This window comes from Anabrus simplex, chromosome 8 (genome assembly GCF_040414725.1).
Source record: "Anabrus simplex isolate iqAnaSimp1 chromosome 8, ASM4041472v1, whole genome shotgun sequence".
NCBI lineage: Eukaryota > Metazoa > Arthropoda > Insecta > Orthoptera > Tettigoniidae > Anabrus > Anabrus simplex.
The window spans coordinates 224,904,938-224,916,990 of record NC_090272.1 but is presented as its reverse complement, the minus strand read 5'-3'; the positions used below and the strand labels follow the sequence as shown (position 1 = coordinate 224,916,990).

At 35.8% G+C, this 12,053-nt stretch overlaps 1 protein-coding gene across 1 annotated transcript in view; it reads left to right on the top strand.

Annotated features, from left to right (window-relative positions):
• Cda5 (Chitin deacetylase-like 5) overlaps window positions 1-12,053 on the top strand; it is a 258,804-nt gene that overhangs the window by 189,737 nt on the left and 57,014 nt on the right. The window contains exon 7 of the mRNA XM_067152713.2: window positions 10,368-10,525. Coding sequence (XP_067008814.2) covers window positions 10,368-10,525 — 158 coding nt within the window. The remainder of the gene's footprint in view (window positions 1-10,367; window positions 10,526-12,053) is intronic.

Sequence of the window (12,053 nt, the reverse complement as noted above, 5' to 3'; positions counted from 1 at the left end):
AGACATGAGTTTTGCACCTGAGAAGAAGAAAAGAAACCACAATTGACTCACTTCACAAGACATCATCACAAACACTATCATATCTGATTTCGTTGGCCATGAAAGCTTTGACTGAAACATTTCAAGGTTTATATGACTTCAAACAACATGGCTGATGATGTACAAACATTGATAATTACATTTTCTTAACTTGAATGTACAAAACTCCTTGCACAATGAAAAAATAATGATATGTAGCTCAATAAGTGCATACAGATTAATAGGACACACATTTTATGAAGATACCATCTATGCAAAGAGATACATTGATGATACATTGATGATACATAATATTCTTTAAACAATTGCCCTATGGTAAATGACAGTATGAGTTATTTTTTCTAATAAGACTCTACTAAAAGCAAAGTCATCTCCGTACAGGCCATGAAGGCCCTTGGACGGGTGGAAGATAAAACCTTCTACTATCCATAATCTCGGCACTTGGTGGGGTAGAGTGGTTAGTTCTACGCCTGGCCGCCTTTGCCCCCAGGAATTAACAGTTTTGGTGTAGGCTGAGTGAACCTCAGGGCGGTGTGCACCTCCGGAAGTGGAAATCTTGTTTCTTACATTTTTCAACTTCCTGACGGGGAATCAAACCCAAACGTCCTTCCGGGTGAACTGAGCACACCCTTACTGCCTCGGCCAGGCAGCCCCTAATAAGACTCTGATACTAGGCTTAATTTCTTACTCAAGAGTCCTTAAATTTAATTCAGGATTATGGGCTCTATAGCTCACTCTCTGGATCAGTGATAAAGTGTCAGCGACCATATCCCAAATTCATGAGTTCAAACGCAGCAAAGGTAGCTTCGAAGGGTGGAAAAAATGTTCGTTCAACACTCCATGTCAAATGATGTCAGCGTGAGAAATATCTCTTGTGACACATTATGTGTTTACTCAACAAAATTAATTAAAACTCAGCCTTTTCTCACTCAAGAGAGATCTGGTTTACTCTGTCATCCAGTAGAGTAAAACTCAGTGTGAAAATTGATACTCAGGCAGCCTTGATAGCATCAAATAAAAATGCCTGCACACAATAGCTGAGACTGTACAATAATAATAATAATAATAATAATAATAATAATAATAATAATAATAATAATAATAATAATAATAATAATAATAATAATAATAATAATAATAATAATAATAATAATAATAATAATAATAATAATAATAATAATAATAATAATAATAATAATAATAATAATAATAATAATAATAATAATAATAATAATAATAATAATAATAATAATAATAATAATAATAATAATAATAATAATAATAATAATAATAATAATAATAATAATAATAATAATAATAATAATAATAATAATAATAATAATAATAATAATAATAATAATAATAATAATAATAATAATAATAATAATAATAATAATAATAATAATAATAATAATAATAATAATAATAATAATAATAATAATAATAATAATAATAATAATAATAATAATAATAATAATAATAATAATAATAATAATAATAATAATAATAATAATAATAATAATAATAATAATAATAATAATAATAATAATAATAATAATAATAATAATAATAATAATAATAATAATAATAATAATAATAATAATAATAATAATAATAATAATAATAATAATAATAATAATAATAATAATAATAATAATAATAATAATAATAATAATAATAATAATAATAATAATAATAATAATAATAATAATAATAATAATAATAATAATAATAATAATAATAATAATAATAATAATAATAATAATAATAATAATAATAATAATAATAATAATAATAATAATAATAATAATAATAATAATAATAATAATAATAATAATAATAATAATAATAATAATAATAATAGCCAGGCAATTCACCATGAAAGGCACTGTATAAATGGTTGTGTTATTTTATAGTTTTGCTTTAGCAAGAATTTATTACCGTAACATTAATTTTACATACCCAGCTAATTAACACAAAACCTGACTGAAATACAAAAGTTATTAAAAATACAAGTTAAGCAATACTGGAAAATAGTCCTTTGAACAACTCTTTCCATTGGGCAAGATATACAGTTTCTATTCATATGTCAATTACATTCTTTGAAGAAAGAAAATAAACTTCATTGTTTGCTGTGCAACATTTGTTCCATAGCTGAATTGGATAAGTAACAGAGTGCTAGTCAGACCATAGTGGGCTTAGCAACTGAATCCCACATTGCAAAAAAAAAAAAAATTGTGCTTGTACACATAGCTTCAATTTTCAAACACAGGCCAGTTCTTGCTACATTTGACCATGAAATACTGGTGTAGGGTGTAGTGGTGGTTCGTGACATTTTACTCTGGCAGGGCTGTGCCGCCATCTCTTCCCCCTCCCCAATCGGTCCAGTCTTCACTGACCAGCAGCACGATACTTTTACCGTAAATAAATAAATAAATAAATAAATAAATAAATAAATAAATAAATAAATAATAATAATAATAATAATAATAATAATAATCTGATGATACTGGCTGAATAGAAATCTGCTTGCACTACAACATCAATTAATTAATTAACTACACTATAATGGCATTTATGCACAAACATTAACAGGCTAACAGCTAATGCAATCCCAACTACTATGGCACTGCACAGTTTCACTGTGAACAATCACAAGTGATAATAACGACATTCATGAAAACAAATAAACAGTGCACTCCTGAATTTCTCTCTTCTTGTTCAAATTCCAAAGCAGGAAAACATATTTAACAATCTGACCACCATACAAATAGTGCCGTCACATTATGGTTACATTTTGAATCTTTATTTTAGCTTCTTTATAGAACTGAATTGTTTAAATAGTCAGTATAATGGAATTCATTCTTTTGTAAAATGTTTTGCAATTAATCTGTAACAACAATTATTGTAAGACGTGGGGGGAAAAGCCTAGGTACATTGTAAAGTGGTTGGCGATGTTGCTGAGGGCTCCACTGTTCAGCGCTTACACCCGCCTGCACTCTTCCTTCCCCTGACAAGCCCACATCGTCCTTCCAGGCTCCTCTCACACCCCACACACTTACAAAGTCTGGGGACCGACTGAGGGCTCTCCTGCCACAGTCCGAGTGCCTCAAGACTAAAGAGAAAACATTGTGCTTGCTGGACAGCAACCATGATCTGAAAGTCTTTGCCATTTCCATGAAAAAAATAGAAAAGCAAAATCTTTGCAGCCGAAATAATAAAGATAACATTGTAAAACTGAATATCACACCACATAAGTTCAACTTCGCTACATATGTCCATCTCTTTATGTAATCAATTACAGAGTGAAATAACGTTAAATGTTGTTGAAACGACAGTGGGGCAGCGCCCGAAAGACCTTATGTACGAACCACCACTGATAGGGTGTAGGAAACCTCTACACTGGCCAATGTACTTTCACCACACTTGGCAAACAATGACCTACCAGTTTGTCAGCTGTCAACTCCATGGGAATAAATGCACATCATTTTGGTGCTCATTGCTTGTTAATTAACACCATGGTTGTGTCCTGTTTGTTGATAGCTCTGAGAACAAGTAAACAGAAATTACAGACTTCTGTGTCCTTGACTGAAAATTTTCTTCAGCACTCATTTTTTTATTATTTGCTTAACTACAAGGACTGATGATTACAGGTAGTCTATAAACAGCAGGTGGCATAAAATTGCGTTAGAAATGGCAGCCAGTTCATTATGTCCTAGGGGTTTGGTTCTACTTCTGTAAATCTTTGTAATAATGAAAATCCTAAGTTAATTTGTGCCTTTCAGTGAGTCATCATGAGAATTCAACTGATCAGACAGAGGGTTTAGTCAAATATAAAAGTGAAAGCAAAATTATTGCACTTTTAGATGTTACAAACTTAGAAAAAGCAGGAGTATCTATGAAAATCAATCACACTTCACACAAATGAAAAATATACGTTACAAATTTTAATTATTAAGTTTTTAAAACTTTAATTAAAATTTCTTATCACCTAATTATGTCATTTAAAATAAGAAGTATTGATTCCTAAACTCTTCAGTTATTTGTATGCTTTTTCTTTGTTTGTTCTTTGTTAAAATGCTTTATTTTTCCTTTTCCTTCACTAGTGGTAGAGTGTCAGCCTCCAGATCCCAAGATAGCGGGTTCAAACCCGGCAGAGGTAGTCAGATTTTTGAAGGGCGGACAAAAGTCCATTCAACACTCCATGTCGTACCATGTCGGCATGTAAAAGATCTCTGGTAACACATTTGGTGTTTACCCGACAAAATTCATTAAATCTCAGCCATAGATGCCCAAGAGAGTTTTGGTTTACTTGGTCTGCCATCTAGTGGGCCTAGAGTAAAATGGAACGTCGAAATTGACGAGCAGACAGCCAGATGGCGTCAAATTGAAATGTCTGCACACGGTAGCTGAGGCCATACGATTATTATTATTATTATTATTATTTATTTATTATTTAATTCAAGAAATACACATTGATCAGCTGAAAGAGGCAAGCTGGAAAATACTGGAAAACATGGCTTCCATCAACACTTTGTTTAATAATAAATTTAGTCTCTAAACAATTGCAAAGTTGATTTTGCTTGTCAGGCTTCACTAAAGGAACAAATAATAACAGTAGAGAAATCTTCTTCCCAGTTTACAGTTTTGACTATTTTAAAACTTTGATATCAGAAAATAAAAATATTAGAGAAATTGGTAAGGAGATACATTAGTTAAGGTTACCAGACATCCCTGTTTCCCATCCCTGATTTACACTTTTGTCCACGTTTTTTAAATAATTTCTAAAATTGCCCACATTTTTGGACATGAATTTTTAAAATTGTCTTTAAGATCAAAGATGATGATCATCATAGACAATGCAGTAAAAAAACTTGTACCAGCAGATCACAGGACATACTACAGAAGATTAATTTGTTGGCAAAATATTTGTGATTTTACCAGAAGAATTTCTTCCAATCTTGTTGTAATTTAAGTGGGACATTGATGATGGTGATGAAAATGAAAAGAAAGAAAAAAATAGTGAACAATAGCAAGAACATCAACAATAGCAATAGAAACAGCAATAACAACAATATTAACTGTGCTGGCGATCATATTCTGGACCTGACACTGCATGCCTGATTTCAGAAGAAAGATCTGGTAACCTTAACGTAAGCAATTGCACTACAGCCTAATCATCAAATATCCTATATTAAAGTATAGTAAACTAGCCTAGGTTTTGTTTATAAGCGGTGCAACATTAATGATAGATGTTTTTTGTTATGTGATTATTTGTGCAAAGTTTTGCACATGATATTTCTTGATGTCTAATAGCAGGGTAATTGAAAGTTAGGAATTTCATAATGTTCCGTATTGAACTGGGATTGCCAATCACGTGTACATAGCTTTAACAACCTTGTTCTTCACTCAAGATTTTATAGAATTTTACACCATGGTCTAATGCACCATGCTAATGTATATTTCTTGTCATGTGTTTTTATATTGATTTTGGGTATTTGTAATTTGCACCTTCGCATCATTGGCTAATGATTACACAGAATTAGTATCAAAACTAGTATCATTCTTTTGTGAATATGTGATATAATTCACACCAAAAACTACTGTTGTACTGAAAAGGTGGATCCAAAATATATTTAATTCATTGTAATAGCAGGGTACTAAAATATGTATGATTTAATACTTCATAAAAGTGTACAGTGCTATTGTACGCTAATTGATGGTTTTTGACTGACCAGTCTTGACCTGCTGACTCAGGACAACTCGTTGACCAATGAGACAACTCACAGAAGAGAGAAGCGTCAAGTGAGATTCAGGTAACAGTGACTTGACTCTGCTCCTAACCTTCTCCATCCCACTAACGTCTTCAGGTTCTTTTCTGGGACTTGTTATGACCCATGATGGGTTATTTCTCTGTCAAGGCCTGGCTCCTAGCATGATGGTATGGGGACTTCAGCTTTTTCATCCTCCATACTTTCAAAACTTCAAGAAAATTTTACTTCACTTCGTAGAGATAAACTTAGTAGTTCTGTCACTTCTGGGGATAATGGCTATTCTATTACATGAAAATGAGTGATTCTCTCATCATATCATGAGCTCAATGAGCCTCTGAGGAAAGGAAGAGGAGCCTGTCTGTAAATATAATGAGGGCAATTAACAAGCAGCTAACGATGTATATATTGTACATAAGTGAGAGTGCATGACAGTCTCTCATAGCATTGTGTCTCTTATTTAATTACTTTGCAAATTGTAGTGAATCCTCCTGATCAACAGATGTCAGAAATATCATTTGAATAATTAAGGGGAAAAATAATAGAACCAGAAGCAAGTTTTACTGCATATACTAATTATCAGATTTAAAAATCACAGATTTATAATAAGTGTAATTCATCATCAGTCTACTTATTTTTCTTAGATTATGAAAAATAACATGACAGGCTGTATGTTTTCTTCTTTTCTCCATGCTGTAAATGCAGTTGGCCTTCAGCTGCTCCCTTCAGTACAGGTTGGGCAAATGTGGAGAGAGTGGTCTCTTTCCTGATGCACCAGGTCTTCAATATTTTGCTTTCTGAGTACCTCTTTGGCAGGATCTCTTCTTGGTCTTCCTTTACCAGCTAGCGGTTGTTCAGTTTTCAAGGCTTGATGGACCAGAGGATTTTTCATTTCTTCGCTGGACCTGACCATACCAGTTTAGTTGGTTGTTATCCATTTTCTCAATGATATCAGCGGCAGTTATTGATCCTCGTACATGTTCTTGATCCGATCTTTGGTGGTCTCATTCACCGACCAATGCAGCATTTGCTAGCCTTGAGGACGTCTTGGTACTGTACGTCATTGCAGGTCTTGCAGTTGACATCTTTCCTTTTAGGTTAGCCAGCATTCTTTTATCACACAGTACAACCTGAATGTAAACCAATAAAATACTACAAGATTCAAAGGGAACGCTCTGAAAGTCCATAATCATCCTACGATCATCAACTTTCCACTATCGAGAGTGATTATCACCAGGACTGCAAAATATTGATTCAATTTCTGAACATGCTCGCAACCAGAAGATGAGCTATCTGGCCAGCTTTGTGCCCATCTCCGAGACCAGCTAACAACACCTTTCCTTTCTCAACACTGAATGTATTGTATAATAATTTTGTTAATACTTCTATCACAGTCAATCTATAGGATCACCGTTATTAAGGTATGATTGTTCCCTGGAGTCTTTTCTTTCTCTTTACCGAAATTGTAATGTTCGGTATTTTGGATTAGCGACTAAGTGCCATGCCTTCATATTGAGGGGTTTGGATCCAAAAGGAACTGATATCTGTCTCAAGTGCTGACTATAGAACACCTCTAAATTGTGGTGATGAATAGGTAAAATACCATATGGACTTCCATTCACTTGTATCTGACATTCTCTGTTACAAACCCTCATTATTTTGAGATTGAGGTCTGAGTGACTGATGTCAGGTTAGTGATGACGTCTGTCATAAGGAAAGAATCTGCAATGTGGTTATTGATATTCAGAATGAGGATGTCAACTGAATTTAATATCTGATAAAGTAAACTTGTGTCCTCGTCCTGAGGTGGTACAGCTCTTTTCAAGCACACCCCCAATGGAGATGAGCTGCATGTACCATTTTAACCCCATAACAACCCTCCTGCCATTCTTAAATCTCTGGCAGTATCAGGAATCAAATCCAGGCCTCCAAGGATGACAGCTAATGGCACTAACTGTTACACTTCAAAGGTGTACTTGATCTCTGATGATCACCTACAACTTGAGAACTACCTCCAGTCCCTAGTTTCATAAATGAGACACTTTGATATACATTGTTGCAGTCGCATGTCCATTATTTATCAACAATAGATGATCAGTGAGGATTCACTTTATCTGAGGAATAACAAGCTCACCTCTCGTACCCTGCCAACAGATACCCTCCAGCACGGGTCGTACAAATCGTTCCCACAGGAGTGCGCATATCGGCATCCCCTGGCAATGGAGGGAACTTCAAGTACCAGGCAAATGCGAATCGGAACAAGCCCTCCCGACTCAATGATCCTATGTCACCTTCAGACTCTGGATTCCAACCTCTCTTACCTCATCCAGATGCCAGACATTTCCGCAACCCTGATCAGTACACCAATGCTAACACAAAATTCTCTGGCCATCAACCTCCCCCTCCTCCTCCACCTCCTGATCTCAATTTTGATTTTAGACCTGTACTAAAGGCACAGGTTCCCAATCGAGGTAACAACCTCCAATTGGGCAATTCTCCGAACTCATTCACGAACTATCAGCAACTGGCAGCACCTGATCTGTTACATTTCCATCTACAGCAATCATCACTTCTCAACCTCACCAACAACAACCCTCAGGTGGCTGCTGGAGATGGTAGTTTTTCCTACTTCAACTTAGGCCAGTTCAACCCCACAACATCCCAGGTTCCCATCTTCTCAACAGCTCCAGCAACCCCTAGTCTTCTGACCACGCTGAAGACAGACCACACGACTCCAAGATCAGTTAACATAAACCAGCATCTCCTTAGGGCTTTAACTTCAGTACACGAACTCCCTTACAATGAGGACGGAACACGTTTATACCAGGTTTCTCCGCAGCATCAACAAGAAACGCAGCTCTATCCTGCACTTCAAAATATACAACATTCCCCACAAAACCGCTCAGAGCCATCATCAACTGAGGCACCATTCAGACCCAACACAAGCCCATATGGTGATGACTATATTGTTAACAAGAGACCACATAGGTTTGAGAGGCCACGAGTGGAATATGATGACAAAGACACTCGCTACAAGTTCAGCAGAAACAAAGGATCTGCTAAAGACTATTCTTCTGAGGACGATTATTATGATGACAGTAATGAAGATCATTATGAGAACAGTAAGTATAAAAACCTTGAGAATCCATTTGCCAATGTTAATTTTGATTTTGATAAATATATATCAAAGTTAAGAGGAGACTATGTAGGAACAGATATTCGAGCCACAGACAATGCAAGAAGACCTGATTATTATGAAGATTATGATAGTTCTGAGTATGATGATGACTATGATGATTTTGAGGAAGGGCTCAAGAAAGATAAAGAGCCTGTTGTCAGTAGTAAACAGCAATATAGCAAACTTTCTGTGGGAAAACAGCACCAACAAACTGAACGGAACACTGAAATTAAAGTGACAACTGATCGTAATGTCTTTTCAACAAAGGAGCGGCCAGAGATCATTCAGAAACCAGACACACTGACAGCACCATTCTACCATGGGAGTGATGGCAACTATTATGTTAAGCCAACACATTCCGCTTCAGCACAAAACTATAACTCTCCATCAAGTGAACAGACTTCAACACAGGGCAGAAATCCAGCCATTGAAATATCAAAGGGAATCATTGTAGACTTCCAAACTAACATCCCTATAGTCCCTGCAAATCCAACTGAGCAGATAACGAGGTTTAGAGAGAGGCCAGAGAACAACCCCACAATATCTTCAGGACAGTCTTACTACTACACCACAGAAAAACCACATGCCTCTACACTAGCAGTACACTTAGTTCCTGACAAAAATACATTCACATCAACAGCCAAGGACATTGCCAACCAGTACACACCAACAGTTCCAAACGTTAACTGGGGAGCTGATTATTACTGGGAGGATGTACCAGCAACACCACCGTATTCAGATTATGAATCTAAGAATAGGAGTGCATTATTTGCAGTGAACACAGACAAGATTAAGAGCAACTATCTCTTAAACAACAATACTTATGATAAGGATGCTAACATCTTCTCCTCAGTTAAAGACACAATATCACTTATGTCCAGTTCAACTCAAGTTCCAGACTCTACTTCCACACTTCCTTATGAAACACACACCCAGACAAGCCCAAAAGTGTACACTATACGTCGCAGACCTCCCAAAGACCAAACAACAACCCCTCGATACAGAGGTCGACGGCCAGTAACGAGGACAACAACTCCATCAGATACTGTACGCTCCTCTACCTCACCCACTCCTCCGAGACGTCTCCGACGACCCACAACCAAACCAACAGGTACAAAAAGAACAACAACTACTACTACTACTACTACGACGACAACGACTACAGAAGCACCACAGAAACATGACAGTGACGGAAACAAGGAAACATCTAGCAACAGACAGAACAAGAAATACTTGGCCACTTTGGAGGATAACCAAGCTACAAATAATATCAGGTAAATGTACCTCTAGTCCAGATTGTCTTCTGTAGTTACAAAGGTTCAAGCTATTGTGTTGTTGTTCCACAGTGAATACTATCAACACCTGTGTTTTATGTACAGGGTTGAACCTAGTGTTGCTCCTGCCTATGTACAGCAGCCAGTGCAGCAAGTTCCTCAAACTCCTTCAGCCTACAACAGCTCACAGCAATATGAACCAGCCCAGTATGACCAGTATTACAGCCTGTATGATGAAGATGTTGAGCTGTACAGAGATGTTGGTGAGTCTCTCTTCTTTCTATCTCCTTTAACCATTTATTTTAGAGACATTATAAACTATTCTACAGTTTATCAAATTACAGAGCAAGGATTGTAGATTACTATCAAATATCTTCATGCAGATAATCGTACAACTTCTGAAGTCATTCTGTTTCAGTGTTTTGTAACTGTAAGTTAAAGAGATAAGGGACAAACCTTAACACTTTTTGGCTAAAATGGCAGTCACAAGTGTCTATTTTCATTTTGACCGTATTGAAATTCAATATATTAAAATTTTTACACTTAATTTATTGAGAACCACCTATTCAATACTTGAAGCCTTTACAACTATGATACAATCATTATATTAAGGTTTAAGCATACAATGGTACATGTTTCACCTGTCATTGCATGCATCATCAGCCATAAATGATTGAGCTTTGTTTTAAACAATAACTATTTCACCTTCAACAACAAAATTTACCATCAAAAGGGACTGGCAATGGGAGATCCCGTTTCTTATGGGTAATCTAGAGCAGGGCCTCTCAAACGCCTAAAATCTCACGCGTGCAAACAGCGGTGCAGAGTTCTGTGCACAGTGCATTGGTCCCACTCGGCTCGGACCAACACTTCATCTCTGGGCTACTCTGCTAAGCTCGGCTCAACTCGGCTCAACTCAGCTCGGATTTGGAGTGCTACGGAGCAAGTGAGGAAGAGGGAGACGGGGGAGTGAGCGAGAGAGTTGTGGGGAAAGAGAGAGACAGCACTATTGCTCCAAATCGAGGAGTGGAGGTCTGCACTCTGGTCAACCAAGCGAAGTCGTCTTTTGCACTGTGCACAGTGCAAGCACCAGGCGCATCCACCCTGAGAGGCCCTGATCTAGAGGCTAATAAAATAGTTTAAAAAATCAACAGTTTCCACCTATGGATAAGATTCGTAGATGACACATTTACTACCATTGATAAACAGCAAAACAACAGCAATAACATTTTAAACTTCCTTAATGGACTCAATAACAACATTACCTTCATAAAGGAAGGTGAAATCAACAACTCTTTAAATTTCCTAGATGTAACCATAAATAGAGCCAGTAATAAATTCACATTTCAAATCTATAGAAAACCCACCTTTGCCCTTCTGACTATAAAAAAAAAAAGAATCTATGCACCCACATTCTCACAAGTTAGCAACCTTCTACAGCTTGATCAATAGAGCATTCAAAATTCCTCTTTCTAACAACAGCCGAAAAATAGAACTACAATATATTAAAGAACTGGCTATACTTACTGGCTACAAATCAAACACAGTTAATAAAATTATAAACAAAATCAAGATAAAAACTACAACCAAATTAACCCCTGAAAGACATTTTTAAAAAACCAGTTTTTCTGCTTTTACCTTCACAAATCCGGCTCTATATCAGATCACCAACCCAATTAAGAAACACGGCATCAATATTGCTTTCAAAACCCATAATACAAACAGAAACATATTCTTTAACTCTGATACAGTAAATTCAACACACAACCGATACTCAAATTTAGGGATTTA